The 18,676-nt window shown below is 39.1% G+C and overlaps 1 protein-coding gene across 1 annotated transcript in view; it reads right to left on the bottom strand.

Moving 5' to 3' along the window:
- txnrd3 (thioredoxin reductase 3) overlaps positions 1–17,582 on the bottom strand; it is a 56,868-nt gene extending 39,286 nt beyond the window's left edge. The window contains exons 1-7 of the mRNA XM_069937435.1: positions 17,326–17,582; positions 16,505–16,565; positions 15,127–15,236; positions 13,757–13,861; positions 11,259–11,331; positions 10,736–10,855; positions 9,695–9,837 (exon numbers count right to left, since the gene is read on the bottom strand). Of these exons, the coding sequence (XP_069793536.1) occupies positions 9,695–9,837; positions 10,736–10,855; positions 11,259–11,331; positions 13,757–13,861; positions 15,127–15,236; positions 16,505–16,565; positions 17,326–17,442 (729 nt within the window). The 5' untranslated portion in view covers positions 17,443–17,582. The remainder of the gene's footprint in view (positions 1–9,694; positions 9,838–10,735; positions 10,856–11,258; positions 11,332–13,756; positions 13,862–15,126; positions 15,237–16,504; positions 16,566–17,325) is intronic.
- Between the last annotated feature and the right edge of the window lie 1,094 nt (positions 17,583–18,676).

The following is an 18,676-nucleotide window of genomic DNA, read 5'->3' as shown; positions in this document are numbered from 1 at the left end:
GAAAGGAAAAATGTTTGGGAAAAATTGGATGCCCTTGAAAATTTTAGCAGAAGAAATAACATTAAGAAAATGGGGTTAAAAGAAGGGGTGGAAGGGCACAGTTCAACACATTTCTTCCAAACTTGGATCCCTAAGGTGCTGGGTAGAGAAATGCTGGGAGAAAAGGTCGAGGTGGAAAGAGCGCACAGATCTCTTTTCCCAAGACCTGGTCCCGGACAAAGGCCACAATCTGTCCTGGTGAGACTAGTACGTTACCAGGTCAGAGAAAAATTACTGGGGGCGGCACCAATGAATACGAAAAGAAGAGGGTCCCCCTAGAGGTAGAAGGCAACAAAGTTTTTTTTCTACCCGGACATTAGCGCGACCCTCCTGAAAGCAAGAAAAGCATTAGAACCAGCTAAAAGATTAGTTAAACAAAAAGGTTATGACCGTGTATTGAGGTACCCAGCCATCCTAAAGGTATCATTGCCAGGGGGTACAAGAAAATTTATTGCAGACCCAAAGGAAGCACATGAATTTGCCAAAGGTTTACCAGCAGTGGGAAACATAGGAGAAGTAAAATTTGAAGGAAAGATGTTCTAGATTATACCTTTCTTGGTATTTAAATTATTAAAGTAAGTTTTTTTTTTAAAAAGTGAGGGGTTAACCCAAATAGCTATAATAGCTTTATCTGTGTCTTCCTGGGGAGCTCAGATGATGGAGAGGGGATTAGATGGGTGCCAGTGGTACAACCTTTTGTTCTGGGGAATGGTTGACAGCCGAAGGAGGCTGTCAGCAAAACAAAAGGGATGGTGGATGTAGTATGGGGCTGGGGTTGCATTGGGAGGGTTATATGGGATTAAGAGGAAGTATGATTGTGAATCTCTTTTGCACTTAGTTTCATGCTGTTCTGCTCAGTTATTTGAATTATTATCTTTGTCTTCCCTTTGTTTTTTATTTGCTTATTCTCATGGCTCGGGTGGAGCGGATCAAAGGTCAGATGGTAAGAGATTGGGAGTGTGTGTGGGGGGGGGGGGAGGGTACCAGCGAGGGGGGAGGTACTTTGGGAAGAACCTGGAGATAATGACTAAGAACATAAAGGTAGTCTCTTTTAATGTTAATGGCCTAAACAATCCAGTGAAATGGAAAAGGGTCTTGACACATATTTTAAAAAATGGAGGTGGATCTGGACTTTCTTCAAGAGACACATTTAACTAATAAATTAACAGAGCCATTTGGAATAGTAGAAATACAAGAGATAATAAAAAAATTACCAATAATAAGACACCAGGAGAGGATGAATTCCCAATAGAATTCTACAAAACATTTAAAGACTTATTAATTCCGCCCCTCCTGGAAGTAATCAACCAGATTGATGAAACACAAAGCTTACCAGATTCATGTAAAACAGCAATAATTACAGTAATACTAAAGCAAGGGAAAGATCCACTCTCACCAGCGTCATATAGACCAATATCTTTACTTAACACAGATTATAAGATAATAGCTAAACTATTAGCAAACAGATTAGCAGAGTATGTACCGAAAATGGTAAATTTAGACCAAACTGGATTTATCAAAAAAAAAGACGCACAACAGACAATATTTGTAAATTTATTAACAATTCATGCAGTAGAAGGGAATAAAGCACCTACAGTAGCAGTTGCTTTAGACGCAGAGAAGACCTTTGACAGAGTAGAATGGAATTATTTGTTCAAAGTATTGCAAAAATTCAGTTTACCGGAGAAGTATATTAATTGGATTAAAGCATTATATAAGGGACCGTTAGCGAAAGTGACAGTAAATGGACATGTATCAAAGCAATTTAACTTAAGCAGGTCAACACGGCAGGGATGCCCACTATCACCTTTATTGTTTGCGTTAGCTATAGAACCACTAGCAGAATTGATAAGAACAGATAATAATATAAAAGGAATAAAAATAAAAGACAAGGAATATAAAATCAGTTTATTTGCGGATGATATTATAGTGTACTTAACAGAACCAGAACTATCAATAAAAGAATTATATAAGAAACTGAAGGAATATGGAGAAGTGTCGGGTTACAAGATCAACGTAAATAAAAGTGAAGCAATGCCTATGAATAATGCAGATTTCTCAAAATTTAAGAAGGAATCACCATTTAGATGGCAAATGCAAGCAATAAGATACCTAGGTGTACAAATAAACAAAAATCTCGGCCAACTATATAAACTCAATTATTATCCACTAATGAAAAAATTACAGGACGATTTAGAGCATTGGAAAGATTTACCACTAACACTAATAGGAAGGATAAACTGTATTAAAATGAACATTTTTCCAAGGATATTATACTTATTTCAGGCATTGCCAATACAACTGACAGAGAAATTCTTCAAGGAGTTAAAGAAAATAATAAGGAAATTTTTATGGAGAGGGAGGAAACCGAGGATAGCACTAGATAAATTAACAGAATGGTATAAACAAGGAGGCTTACAACTGCCAAATTTTAAAAATTATTATAGAGCTGCACAATTAAGATACCTATCAGATTTTTATCAAACAAGGGAAAAGCCAGATTGGACGAGATTAGAATTAGATAAAATAGGGGAAAAGATACCTGAACACATATTATATAAATGGGATGAAAAATTGGTACAACATAGAAGTTCTCCAGAATTACATCATCTCCTCAATATTTGGAAGAAGATTCATGTAGAAAGAAATAAAACAAATTATCAATTACCAAAACTAATATTGACGCAAAACAAGTTACTCCCTTTTACAATAGATAACCTTTCCTTTAGAGAATGGGAAAAAAAAGGGATTAAAAGAATAGAAAATTGTTTTTCAGGAAATAGATTCTTATCCTTTGAACAAATGAAAGATAAGTACAATATAACTCAAGATACAGTGTTGGCATATTACCAATTGAGATCCTACTTGAAGGATAAATTAGGAAGCAGCTTGAGTTTGCCAGAGGGAAGTAACTTTGAATATGTGATTACAGATACAATGTTAATCAAAAGATTTATAACAAATATGTATATTAAACTGCAAGAAAAGGAGAATGAGGAAACAAATGGTAAAACTAAACAAAAATGGGAACAAGATTTAAATATAAAGATAAAAAAGGAAACATGGGAGAAGTTATGCTCCGGAACGATGAGAAATACAATAAATACGAGGTTACGTATGATACAATATAACTGGTTACACAGGCTATACATTACACCTCAAAAGTTAAATAAATGGGACCCAACAGTATCTGATAGATGTTTTCGATGTAAAAAAGAAATGGGAACAACAAATCATGCAATCTGGACATGTGAGAAAGTAAAAAAAATTTGGGAAGATCTAAATCAGATATTGAATAAAATAACAGAAAACAATATACCAAAGAATCCAGAGATCTTTCTCCTAAGTAACATAAAAAACAAAGAATTTGGAATTGATTTGGAGGATGCACAAAAAAGATTTGTTAAGATAGCTCTAGCCGTAGCAAAAAAATGTATTATGTCAACCTGGAAATTGGAAGATAATTTGAAAATACAACAATGGTATATAGAAATGAATAAATGTATTCCATTGGAAAAAATAACATATAGTTTAAGAAATAATATTGAAATATTCGAACAAATTTGGGAGCCTTACATTAAATACAATAGCGAAAACCTACCGGGGACAGTCATTACCTAAGTTAACGGAAGGAAAAGGAAATGAAAAGAATGGACTCAGTAGAATTTCTGGTGTATTTTTATTGAATGACAATATTGTCTGACTAGTTTAATGTATCCTAGAATGTATACCTTAAATGGACGGGAGGGGGGAGGGAGGGAGGGTGGGATGGGAGGAGGGAGGAGAAAATGGCACTGTATATGTGTGAAAAGTAAAAAGTGTGTACCATGGTTAATGTGATTTATGCTGTGAAAAATAAAAAATTTAAAAAAAAAGAGACACATTTAACTGAGCGGGAACATCAAAAGTTAAAAAGAGAGTGGGTGGGCAAGGTTATATCCTCCTCATTTGACTCAAAAGCAAGGGGAGTGGCACTTTTAATAAGGAAGAGTGTTCCAGTGCAGATGCAGAGGGTGACTGAAGACAAAATGGATAGATTTGTAATGGTGCACTGTCAAATATACTGAGTCCTGGACACTAGTTAATGTCTATGCCCCCAATTTTGATGATGAAAAATTTATACAGGACATTTCCCTACATTTGCTTGGATCCTGTATTGGACAAGTCCACAAAATGTATAACTAGGACTAGAGTGGCGAAAGCCACCATTGACTGTATGAGAGAGTTGAATTTAATAGATGTGTGGTGTAGAACATATCCAAGAGAGAGAGACTACTCATTCTACTCAAAACAACACGACTCCTACTCTAGAATAGATTTCCTTTTGGTTTCAGCCCACTTAGAGGCAAAGATCATGGAAGCCAAGAGCAAGACTTCTCTCAGACCACTCTGCCCTGGTCTTGACTCTAGACATGCCAGATAAGCAGGACACAGCATTCAGGTGGTGTCTTAACATTTTGCTATTAAGATCTCAAATAACTCAGTTTTGTGAAGACAACTGTCCCTCTACTCCAGATAAATTTCTTCTATGGGACACCCTCAAAGCGTACTTAAGGGGACAGATAATTGGGTATATGAAGATGGTCAAGAAAAACTATATGAGAGAAGTGTAGGAATTGGAAAAGGACATTACCCAATTAGAGAAGGATTTTCAGGAATTAGGCCTAGAGGACCATTACAGAGCTCTCACAAATAAGATATTAGAATATATTACGCTTCAGACATATAGTATGGAAAAGGCTATTATGAGGTAGAGACAAAAATATTATGAGTTGGAGGAGAGAGAGCACATAAGGTACTCACATGGCAATTGAGGGCAAAACAGCCTCTAGAACAATTAATGCAATACGAATGGGGAATGGCCAGGTCTTGTACAAACAAAAGGAAATTAATGAGAACTTCAGGGAATTTTATGAAGGATTATATAAATCTGAATTGTCTGGAGATATCAAGAGGACAAGTTCCTGACCAGATTAGACCTCCCATGCCTGAGCCCAGAGGATCAGGTAGAATTAGATCTTCCTTTTACTGAGGAAGAACTGGGTAAAGCATTGAGTGCGCTGCAAACAGGCAAGTTTCCAGGGAGGACGGGTTCCCACCTGAGTTCTATCGAGAATTTAAAGACTTATTAATACCTCTGTATATGGAGGTGATAGACCAAGCTAGGGAAACAAGGTCCCTGTCGGAATCTTTTGCAATGGCAAAGCTTTGTGCAGGGAAGGCAGGCACCAGATAATATTGGCAGATTGCTGAGTGTTATGCATCTGGCACAATCTAGAAATGAGAAGGGTCTGGCCATCTCCTTGGATGCAGAAAAGGCCTTCGATAGACTGGAATGGGAATTTTTTTTATTCAAGGTGCTGGAGAAGGCAGGGCTGGGACCAATTTTTCAAATTTGGATTAGGGCACTATACCACGCGCCCAAGGCGAAAATTGTAACCAATGGGCAAGTCTCTTCAGCCTTCCCACTTAACAGATCTAGTAGGCAAGGATGCTGGCAATGGAAGCGTTGGAAGAAGCCATTTGTCAGGATCCAGCCATCAAAGGTTTATAGAGTGGGCCAGGAGGAACACAAAATTAAATGTTTGCTGATGATGTACTGATATATTTGACAGACCTTGCAACTTCTCTGCCTAGACTGCACGAAGTACTGGAGGAATATGGGGAATTGTCTGGGTACGAGATCAATTGGGATAACAGCGAGGTGATGCCACTGACTGAGGGTAATTATAGTCAATATAAAGGAATTAGTAATTTAAAGAGGCCAGCCCACAGAAGGGGATCAAATACCTAGAAGTTAATATTGATAGTGACCTGAATAACTTATACAAGTTAAATTATGCCCCCTTGCTGGGAAAAGTCGAGGAAGACTTAAAGAGGTGAATATCCCTGCCTATCACGCTGGTGGGCAGGGTCAACTGCATCAAAATGAATGTGTTGCCAAGATTCCAATATCTTTTCCAAACATTGCCTGTGCCATTGCCCCAGGGTTTCTTCAAAGTTATCACGTGGTTAGGAGGTTTCTTTGGAATGGTAAGGTACCAAGGGTCTCTATGGAAAAATTAACTGGGGTCTGCAACCCACGGCTCCGGAGCCTCATGCGGCTCTTTCATCCCTCTGCCGTGGCTTTGAAAAAATAATGTAAATGGCGGTTTTATTTAAATTATTATTTTTTATTTAGTTAGATTTATCAATGTAATAATTATTATTTCGGAGATTAAGGTGATCTTGTAACTTTAAAATAAAACGTGTTGCAATATTTTGTCAATCAAAATTTGCATCACAGCTCTGTAGTGGTTGATACCATTGTCGCCCCCCAGCAAGTGACTTGTTTTGAACTTTCAACCCCCAATAAGCTAACCATGGATAAATCCAAAAAAAAAGTTTCTGATGAAAATTGAACATTTAATGCTTCATGGACAGATTCATTTGCTTTCACTGCTGACAAAGCTGGTTTACCTGTATGCTTAATATTTGGCAAGAAATTAGCAACAACAAAAAAAAAAATCAAATGTTGAAAGACATTTCCAGAATAAACACACAGCTTTTGCTGAAAAATACCCATCTGGAGATGAAAGAAAAAGAGCAGTTTCAGAACTGCTGCGGAAAGTTGATCAGAGTAAGAATACTTTGAAGGGGATGAAATCTACAAATTCAAGTACTTCTGCTAGATTTGTGGCAGCTCTGGAGATAGCCAGGCACCAGAAGTCATTCACAGATGGGGAATATATAAAAGAATCATTTATCAAGATATCAGAACATCTATTCTCAGACTTCAAAAACAAGAGTGAAATTGTTCAGAAAATCAGAGAAATGCCATTCTCTGTAAAGACTGTCAAGGACAGGACCATAAAAATGGCAGCAAATATCACCAGTCAACTAATTAGGGACATTAGTTCGGTTCCAGCGTACTCAATCGCCTGTGATGAATCAAAAGATATAAGTGATATTCAGCAAATAGCGCTATTATGCAGATATGTGAACTCTGTTGGACCACATGAAGAAATCATTGAGTTGATACCACTTAAAGGCCAAACATGGGGGAAGGACATCTGTGAGGCTGTGTTGGATATTTTAAAGACCAAAGAATAAACACCACCCACTTGGTATCGGTGGCTACTGATGGAGCACAGCACTAAGTATGACAGGAGCACAGAAGGGGTTTGTGACTTAAGAAGTCGCTAGATAGAAAACTGCTGACGTTTCACTTCATTCTGCATCGAGGTATTGTGCGCTCAAACCGTTCCTCAGAATGCACAGAAGTAATGAATCTTGTCATACAGATAGTGAACAAAATAATGGCAAAAGGATTAAACCACCGACAGTTCCGTTCATTATTGGAAGAAGTTGATAGCACATACTCTGATTTCCTGCTGCACAACAAAGTCCGGTGGCTGTCCAAAGGGAAGGTGCTGAAGTGGTTTGCTGTGTGTCTGGAGCTTGTAAAAATTTTCCTGGAAAGCAAAGGGCTCACTTTTCTGAAACTAAAACAGCCAGATTGGCTGGAAAACCTGCACTTCATGGTGGATATGACAACGCACCTTAACATTCTGAACAAAAGTCTTCAGGTGAAAGGAGGCACAGCCCTCCAGATGCTGAAGGAGGTTTTTGCGTTTGAGCGCAAGATGACAGTGTTTGCTAGAGATGGACAGAGAGGTACGCTGTCTCACTTCCCCTCTTTGAGAGGGTTCAAAGAAGCACACAATCAGATCAATTACGAGCATTTACAGCGTGCAATCATTGCAATGCAAACTGCGTTTGGGGAAAGATTCTGCGAGTTCAGAGAGGAAAAAACATTTTGTCCTTCCCTGTCACTCCCCTAAACATCGACTTATCCCTGCTGAATATGACTGCATTTAGAGATGTAAGTCAATCCGATCTTAAGATTGAACTGGCCGACATAGCTGACAAAGACTTATGGTGATCTGGAAGATTTTGCTCGTCAGAAGGTCATTCTTGCTCAGAAGCACAAATGGACTGAAATTGAAAACTTCCCCAAACTGGACAAACTTCTGTTCAAAACATGGAATTCAATTCCCGACACTTTTATGAACATGAAAAAAATATGCATTCAGAGTCCTGTCAATCTTTGGATCCACATACTTATGTGAGCAGTTTTCTCCAACATGAACTACATAAAAAGCAAATATCGCTCGCAACTCACGGGTGATACAATGGGAACAAGATCTAAACATAAAGATAATGAAACATGGGAAAAGCTATGCTCCGGAACTATGAGAAATACAATAAACACGAGGTTACGCATGATACAATATAATTGGTTACACAGGCTATACACCACGCCCCAAAAGTTAAATAAATGGGACCCAACAGTATCAGATAGATGTTTTCCCTGTAAGGAGGAAACGGGACAACAGTACATGCAATTTGGGCATGTGAGAAAGTGGAAAAATTTTGGGAAGATCCAAATCAGGTATTAAATAAAATCACAAAAAGCAACATACAAAAAACCCAGAGATTTTCTTCTAAGTAATACAAGAAGTAAAGAACTTGGCCTCGATTTGGATGGAGCACAAAAAAGATTTATTATGATAGCCTTAGCTGTAGCCAAAAATGTATTATGTCAACATGGAAATCAGAAGATAGCCTGAGAAATGAAATGAATAAATGTACATAGAAATGAATAAATGTATTCCATTGGAAAAAATAACATAATTTAAGAAATAACATCACAGTATTCGAACAAATTTGGGAACCGTACATGAAACACAACAGAGAAGTCCTACCATGGACCTCCATCACCTAAAATGACAGAATGAGAAGAGGACGAAATGAACTGATCCAGTGTGTAAAAGTAGGTGACACAATTTTCTTGTTTATTTTCATTGTGTGATGACATTGTTTAATGGGTTTAATGTATCATATATATTGAATGTTGAGTGGGTGGGGAGGTGGGTGGGGAGGAGGGAGGGAGGGGAAAATGACACTGTGTATATTCAATCTTTGTATTTATGTGTATTTTGGTCAATATGGTTCATAGTGTGAAAAACCTTTTTTTTAATTTTTAAAAACCAGGTGAGATAAATCATTTAATGAGTTATTATTTTGCAAATATATATTTTTATATTGGACCCTGAACTGATATAGTTGTGTTTTATATTTAGGACGGTGGTTGACTGCTGTAGCTACATGACTGAGGAAATCAACGGATGACAGCAACCTTCAGAATAAAATACAAACTGGCATTTTTTTGTTTGCTCTTTTTAATTAAAGTGAATATTTCTTTTTTTAAAAATTTCACAAATAAGGGATTGACTCAAACAGGTCCTCTGTGTATTTTATTTGAAATTTTTACGTTGCGACAGCATGATCTCAATTATTAATACTCGATGCAGCCTGGAGCAGTTTAATCTTCTATACCAGTTGTTGTACTATACACTGTAGAAATTGAACAAGGCTAAGCCAGCAATTTCAGATCAATGTTTTAGGTGCAGCATAGAGACAGGAACCTTTGTGCAATCAACCTGGTCATGCTCCTTTTGGGTAGAGCTAGGCCAAGTCCTAGAAAAAAATCATAGGTAAAGAGTTTTCACAGGACCGAGCTGAACTTAAAGCTGAAGAACAAGAAAAACAAGGATAAATTTCAGAAAACATAAATAGGTAATAATACAAATAAGAGTGTGGTATTACATACCTTTATTTTATGTGGTTCCACAAACTCAGCATAGGAGTTATGATAAGTTACTTTCTTATCCCGCAAAGCCACTCTGTAGCCCCAGTTCAAAGAACCAATATAGTTCTGGATTGCTTCTTTCATCTTGGTCCAGTTGTGCTGCACTATAATTCATAAACAAAAGTTTCTTCATCTTTGATAATGAGGTAATGAGTTTGAGTTCATGAAAGCTCGTTGCACAAATATAATGTACAGATGCACAAATTCTTACTCGCTGCATCCAAGCTGATGATTAGCGAAGAGTATATGACGTTACCCATCCATATTGATTGGGATTTGCCAATGAGGACGTCAAGGATCCCATTGGAAGGGAGGAGCAGGGTTCCAAATCCCAGAGTTTAATCATTAGTTTTGAGGGTATGATGGTGTTAAACACCAAGCAGCATTTAACACTTGCATTCACTGTTAACATTTTTTCTTTTACATATGTTCTAAAGTACTAATGAAGAGCTCAGCAGTTTTAAAACATACTGATTCCTTTTTTTTTTAAATTTCAAAGAGAAATGTGACCTTTAAATCAGGGACATCAATTTTACTCTCCACTTCCATAAAGGACAACGTGGACTTGATAGACCAAGTATCAATATCTCTCATAATTATCTAATGGTGTGGAAAGATTAAACTGCACACAGCTGTGGTTAACCAGATTTATTGATCTATTATATAAAATGTTTAACATATCGTGATAATACAGATCTATCATCAATGTACATAGTGTACATAGTTACTGTGCTTACAGTGATTGGCTGAGAGCTAAGCCACGCCTATTGTCTGGGCCTTAAAGGGTTGTGTCCCTAGCCAGGTCGGATCATTCCGGACTGGTCGGCCACCTGTGAAGAGCTCCTGTCTTTTGCTAATAAAAGCCTTGGTTTGGATCAACAAGTCTTTGATTCTTTCAACGAGCTCTACACATATCTTCCACCATTACTGATTAGCTTTTTTGCCTACAGTGCCAAGAAATTAATCCCAAAGCAAAACAGTTAAATTACTTATAAATCCTACCTGTATCACCAAACTCCCAACCAAACATATGGGAATCCTTTAAGCTCTCGCCTAGAAGTGCAGCCTGATGCATTAGCTTCTTTGGAATGCAACCTACATTTACACAGGTACCTCCAAGCCCTCAAAGAGAAAGAAAGGAGATTCATTAGGACACAAGTACTACCAAAATGGTGTGTGGAGGTTGGGGGGTGGGGCAAAGGGATGCAACCAATCCTAAATATTCAATCATAAAACAGTGGTGCATATTCTGAACATTGTGTTCAGATACCTTTCACTTCCCGAAAGACACAACTAATTCATAATAACAATATTTTGATGCCTGTTTCACAGAAATACTTTGTTGGGAAAGTTCTCTCGTTTTGAGAATAGCAAATATAAATGATTGATATGTCAGATGACAATCACGTGCACAAATCATGGGAGAAGACTAAATCCATGTTTAAATATAGAAGCAAAAACAAAATCTAAAGGCATGTTCCAATCCATGAACACTCTAGCTAGGAAGAAAGCTTGAAGAACATACCCCAGGAAGTTCCCATAGGTGTTGGCACAACATAATCAAACACCAAGACTTTCTTTCCAAAATTGGCAGCCTCCTGTAAACAAGGACAAAAAGTGAAGATTCATCCCATCAAACAGAATTCATAGCTTCAATGTGAATGGACAAAATTGTTAGAATATAAACCAATATGTCGAACAGGGGTGGGCAACCTTTTATTTAAAAACTCACATTCCATTTTAAGAATTCCCTATACCATAAGTGCTCTGTGATTAGTAAGGGCTTGCTTAATGTGTTATGTGAGTGGAAAGGAAAAGGTTGAAAAACCACTTTCAATTGTACCTAACTGACTCGTTATGTGCACTGTTTCATAACTTCAAAAGAAATGGGTCAATGATAATTTTTCCCCAAGCAAAATATTTCAGTAACAATTGGGTCTAGAGCAGTGGTTCTCAACTTCCCTTCCCACTCACATCCCACCTTAACCAATCCCTTATCACAGAGCACTTATGGCATAGGGAATACTTAAGGTGGAATGTGAGTTTTAAAAAATGGTTGCCCACCTTTGATTTAGAATAACAAAAGGATTACAATGACCTACAAAGCATACATGCTGCCCAATTCCTTAAACTTTCTGAACCTATACCTGGGAAATATGCAAAGGGCCAATCCAAGTCCTTCTGGACCAAGGGATACCAAGCATGGATCAAAGTAAAGTAGGTCTTAAACATTTGAAAATTATTAGAGTAAATGAAAATTGAAAATAATAAATTTTAAAACTAATGATCTATAGCAGTGCTTTTCAATCTTTTTCTTTCCACTCACATACCACCTTAAGTAATCCCTATGCCATAGGTGTTCAGTGATTAGAAAGTGGTATGTGAGTGTAAAGAAAAAAATTGAAAACCACTGATCCATAGGATTTGAAAAATAAAGCAATTAAAAATAACTTGTCTATTTTATTCTGCAAGAACCCCTACTCAAATAAATATGGTATCCAATCTACACAAGGACAGACCTAAAATAGGATCAATGGGTCAAAACCTCATCATTATGTTGGGAAAACCCAGATGACAGGTTCAAATGCTTACTTACACCTGGTTTGCATAGGTCTGGCCCTTAATCCCATTGGGAGGTTGGACACCAGTGGTTCCCTTCCAAACGATTGACCAGAACCAGGATGATTCAAAATAAATGAAATTAAAAATTGAAGTGAAATATATTATTTTATATTAAGTTTAAAAACTGGGGGGAACTACCTCTTTGCTGTTTGATGGAAGAAGATGAGAGCAGCTCCAGGAAATGGATGCAATGTAAGAGAGGACTCCATCACCCACAGTGGAAGGAAAGCCACATTTTCTGAAAGAGGAGAACATTTCAGCTGTTCTGGAAGGAATGCCTCATCATGAGAGCAGATGCAGCGGAGATTGAGAAACTGGAGAAAGGCTTGGAAAGCTTACAAGATACAGAACACAAAGAGGTGCAGTCCAAGTAGCTGTGAGAGCCAGTAGGTTTATATGAAATGTCAACAGAAATAAAGAAAGAACAATCCAGAAAAGGGACGTGTCAGAAATGGTCCAAATAGTCATTGCACCCACAGGCTAACAAACTGCAGATGTGTGTCTCAGCAGTTGAGCTGGATAAAGTTATCAAGATTGGACTTCATGAGGGCACTTAGCTTATTTGTTTCTTAAATGATCAGATTATGAAGCTATTGTTAGTTGTTTCTAGGATCTGTAGAGAATGTACATTTTTGTCTAGTATGTTGTGAATTTAAATTGAGACATACAGCACAGTAAAAGGCCCTTCCAGCCCACGAGCCTGTGCCATCCAAGTACCTCAATTAACTTATAACCCCCCAACCCCCCCTCCCCGTACATTTTGAAACCCATGCAAACATGGGGAGAACGTACAAACTCTTTACAGACAATGCCAGATTCAAACCTGGGTCGCTAGCACTGCAAAAGTGCTGCACTAACCGCTAAGCTAACTGTATATGTGACTACATATTTAGGTGTCAGTCTTGGCAGGGTTCAGCCTCGACATGAACTCAATTTCCATTCAGTAAAGAAACCATGAGAAATTTTTTAAACCTCCACAATTTCAAATGGGCAGAAATGATCTTATGGGAAAAAAGCTAAAAGCATTAAACTCTATAATCTCTCAAAAAGACAATGTGCAAGAAACATTGAACATGTCAGAAAAAAAATGAAGAAATATTTAAGGTTAATCTTTTATTATTTACTCTGCCGAATACTAGACAGGGAAACGGAAATTATCACTGGTTTGTTCGGTACACTTGGACTATTCACACAACTGTTAAAGGAAGCAGAACTTAACAAGTGTAGATTACAAAAAAAATATATTTCACTTCAATTGGATAAGAGAAGCTAAATTGTTAACAGACCCTGTAGTAAGTTTAACAAAGACATCCTTTCTAGTCACACTAAAAGCCAACTTTATCAGATTGTGTTTTCAGGATTTCAGACTTCTTTCACTAACGTAAAAGACGCATACTTTACCTTCGAGGCTGCAAGTCCTCCAGAACCACCACCTATAACTATGAGGTCATATTCATACATTTCACCCCCGTCCAAGAGTCTCTTCAACAAGCCATCATCATAAGCCTGGGGAGGCGGGGGGGGGGGCAAGGGAGGAGAAAAAAAACACAAATTTGCATGGATAGGTTACCTCAGAGACAAGAACATCAGCAAAGAGTGATCACATAGGATGTTGTAGCAAATGGACATTAACACAATTTCCAGGTACCATGGACATAAATCAAGCTGCTGGAGAAACACAACAGGTCAGGCAGCATCTGTGATGTTTCAGGTCAAGACCCTTCATCAGGATTATCTTGTAGGATTTGATGGCCGAAAATAAGTAGCAATCAATATAGTGAACAAAGACTGGTGCTTAATCTACCTTAGTCATTCAACTCTCAAATATTAAAGTCTTTTTTCTGTACAACTACTATATTTACTGTTTACTCTTGTTATGAATGGAAAAAATTTGTTCTGGATTGGAAAACTTTAGTCATGGAAAGAGAGTTCGCAAATCTAAATTTAATTTGAACATGCAGCATTCTGATCTGGGGTCCACAAAGTCCTACCATATGATGAGAAGAGATTGGAAAGCCTGGCTTGGTTTTCTCGGGAGAAAAGAGGTGACACAAGAGAGGTTATGAAATTATGAGAGGCATAGATCGCTCAGATAACCCAGTTTCACCAGATAGGTGTTAAAAATAAGAGGGCTTAGGTTTAAAACAGAGACAGCTGATTTAAAAGGTAAAGTTTATCCATATAGAGTGAGAGGATATCTGGAACTTACTACCAATCACTACATTTCAGAGGCTTTTAGATAGATGCTCAAATTAGCAATGCATAGGATAATACAGGAAATTAAGAAATAGTGTAAAAGGTAAAATGGTAAGCATGGATGTGGTGGGTCAAAGGGCATGTTTCTGAGCTATTGACTGTCACCTTAGGATAGAAAAGTACATCAAACCCAAGAATGGATCTACAAATTTCATCATCGTATAGGAATTTCTAATACCTATGTAACATAATGTGCTCCATGTTTAATCATGTAACTGCTGAATTACCTTTCTGAATGGATTTAAACAAGAGTCTGCAGATGTCCAGTACAATACACAGACATGCTGGAGAAACTCAGGTCACGCAGAATCTATAGGAAGTTAAAAGGTAACCAACGCGTCATATTTTGCTTCCTATGGATGCTGTGTGACTTGTTACGTTTCTTACTAAATAGCAAAGTAAACACAAATATGCAAAAGGTGCAAGACAACTGCAAACTTAGTTTATTTCCAAAGGTTATGCAAAATATCTTTAGCAGCAAGGACAGTCTGCAGTTTAATCAAAAATCACCTTACCTGCACGGTGCGGTCAGAGCCACCCAAATGAGCCTTATTGACAAATACATTGGGAACAGTCCTCTGGTCAGTCATTTCATGCAACATGTCCTGCATATCAACTCCCCCCTCTGGAGAAAACAAATATGGGGAAAAGAAATACAACTTCATGTCAGTTTAGCAACCTCAAGTTGTTAAACAGAAGTCATTGATAAGCATGCATCTTAAATATACCAATTAGTTTAGCTTCTGATAAGAATTAAAGGCCCTTCTTTCAAATAATAAAGTGATTTGCGTCAATAGGATTTGATGATTTACATATGGAAATAATTAACTGTGACTTGTAAAGTAATCAAAACAGTGGAAATAATGTAGAGACTGGTAACATTTACAAAAACAGCAGATGTAGAGAGGTTTGAAGTAATAAATAATATTTATACCACAAAATTAACAAATGCAAGATACATAATAGGAATATTAATGAAACCTGACTACAAGCTTTAAAGAGATAAAAGGACAAGTTTTCCAGAGTGCTTCAAAAGAAAAGAGAAACACAAGCAGAGCTTGGCTGTTGGAGACATGAGTGACAATAGAAGAGCAATTTACATGGGAGATATTTAAGGGCTAGAATTGGAGGAAATTGAGGAATTAGGAGTTGAGAAGGCCATAGAAGAATTTGAAAACAAGAATGACAAATTTAAAACTAAGGTGTAGCCTAACCAATTAATGTAGGTCAGTGTTCAGAGGTGATGAATGGGAATCAGTTCAAATTAGAATAGAAAGCAGAGCATTCGATAAAAACAGAACATGAAGTGCCAACCTGGGGTGTCGTGAAATATACAAGTATCGAGATTAATGAAAAGCATGACTGAAGATCTCAACAGCAGAAAGGAAGGTCAGACCTTGCGTGGAAATGGATTCTAGTTCTGACACAAATCAGAGGTCAGACGCTCAATTTGGGACATGAAGGGCTCAAGCCCAAAATGTTGGTTATGTATCAATCTTTGCTATATAAAGTACACTATTTGACCAGGAGAGTTTCTCCAGCATTGTGTTTTTACTTATTGACATGATAAATTTGTTTCTCTCTAGAGGGCAATGTAACCACTCAGGTAGTTTTAAGATGAGAGTACAGGAAATAAAAAATTGGAAGCCAAGAGTATGATGACACAGCAGATTCATGTTTATTATGCATATAATAATGACCTATAAACAATTTGAACTCAAATCTGTAGTTTTTCCCTTCCTCTGCATGACTCAGCACTTTTCCCTTGTGCACTCAAGTTATCAGGAAAGTCTACACTGATAAGGAGAACAAATCAAATATTAAAACAGTATCATTAAATAAAATTAGATAAACACCGTCAATCAAATGTTTAAAAGATTTAAAAATTGTTACCTATTAAGTCAAGTTCCACAACATGAATATCAATGTTCAAGCTTGCAAACAGATCTTTAACCTATTACATGAAAAATAAGTGAGTCATCTTGAAAAGAAACCACTGCTGCCCAAAAACTACCACAAACTGAACAATTCTACTCCCACTATCCCCGGCAGAGGAAATTGAAAGAATTTTACAAAAATGGAAATATCTTTGAACAAAACATCAGATATGAATTTTACCAAAATGGAATTATCTTTGAACAAATCAGATATGTGCATACTGGATTCACCCAATGTAAACAGAACATGGGGAAGGGACAGGCGACGCTGCAGTGTGACATATTCACATAGGATTCCCCCCAGTGTGAACAAAACATGGGCAGGGACAGGAGATGCTGCACTGTGACATATTCACAAAGGATTCCCTCCCAATGGGAACAAAACATGGGCAGGGACAGGAGACTCTGCAGTGTGACATGTTCACATAGGATTCCCCCCAGTGTAAACAGAGCATGGGCAGGGACAGGAGACGCTACAGTGTGACATATTCACAAAGGATTCCCCCCAATGCGAACAAAACATGGGCAGGGACAGGAGACTCTGCAGTGTGACATATTCACAAAGGATTCCCTCCCAATGGGAACAAAACATGGGCAGGGACAGGAGACTCTGCAGTGTGACATGTGCACATAGGATTCCCCCCAGTGTAAACAGAACATGGGCAGGGACAGGAGACGCTGCAGTGTGACATATTCACAAAGGATTCCCCCACCGGGCAGCTCCCACGCAGTCGGACCTCGATAACCCTGCAGCCCGGGCCAAGGCCCCAGCCTCACCTTCTTGCAGTACGGGCAAAAGCTTTTGCTGAAAACCACCACCAAGTGAGAGTCGATCAGCCGCTTAATGCCAGCCTTCAGCTCCTCGGGGGATGCAGACGAGCCGGTGGGTGCCATGCTAAGGAGCAGAGAGGCGACCCAGACGACGATTTTTACTTAAGCCCAGGCAGCTACCGCTTCCCGAAGCTTCTCCACTCCGCCGCGCCGCGAATACTCGACGGCCAGAGGACGGCACACAGCAACTGCGCATGCTCCTCCTCATCCCCCACCGCCGTCAACGCGCATGCTCCTCCTCATCCCCCACCGCCGTCAACGCGCATGCTCCTCCTCATCCCCTCCCCCCTCAACGCGCATGCTCCTCCTCATCCCCTCCCCCTCAACGCGCATGCTCCTCCTCATCCCCTTCCCCTCAATGCGTATGCTCCTTCTCATTCCCCCCTCATCGCGCATGCTCCTCCTCATCCCCCTCAACGTGCATGCTCCTCCTCATCCCACTCAACGCGCATGCTCCTCTTCATTCCCCTCCCCCTCAACGCGCATGTTCCCCCTCATCCCCCTCGCCCTCAACGCGCATGCTCCTCCTCATCCCCCTCCCCCTCAACGCGCATGCTCCTCCTCATACCCCTCCCCCTCAACGCGCATGCTCCTCCTCATCCCCCTCCCCCGCAAAGCTCATGCCCGTCGCCCACATTCTTCAACCACTTTCATCCTCCTAGTTTTCTCTTTTCCGCCACAAACAGAATTGGATCAAGAATGTGACGCGGCTTCATATGGAACCTTTTTCACGAGTGGGAGAGGTGCAGAGCCAGTCAGGCGCTGCGAAGACGCAAAATCGGGGTCCTGAAGGCGGCTTTCATTTCCATGGCAGCAGTGCCCCTGGAGCGTCCCCTGTCGGGCCAGCGCGGTGTTACTACAAAAGGAGATGGTCTTGGCAAGACGTGGGCTAGATTCTTTCAGCCTAGAATGACCTCAATCCCTCTCTGACCTCCTCCAGCCCCTCACTGGTGTAGTGATGTCAGCAGTATACTTTCTCACTAAAGCCCAGTTTGATTCCACCAGGACCCCTTGGCTCCATGATCTCAATGTATACTTGGTCCAAAATTCCACCAGAAATCGCCATCCTCATAAATGAAAGCCTACTGCCAACTTGATACATTGCAATGATAGCAAGAAACTACTGAAACCACTGGGTCCATGGATACCAGATCAGACAACATCTCAGATGGAGACTCCAGATGCTGGAATCTGGAGACACAAACATCTGGAGGAATTCAGTGGGTCAAGCAACATCCGTGGGATAAGAGTAGTCAGTTTCAAGCTGAAACTCTCCATCGGTCCAAGAATGACCAGT

Source organism: Narcine bancroftii, chromosome 5, assembly GCF_036971445.1.
Source record: "Narcine bancroftii isolate sNarBan1 chromosome 5, sNarBan1.hap1, whole genome shotgun sequence".
Taxonomy (NCBI): Eukaryota; Metazoa; Chordata; class Chondrichthyes; order Torpediniformes; family Narcinidae; genus Narcine; species Narcine bancroftii.
The sequence above is the reverse complement of the archived record's forward strand: the minus strand, read 5'-3'. Positions and strand labels throughout refer to the sequence as shown.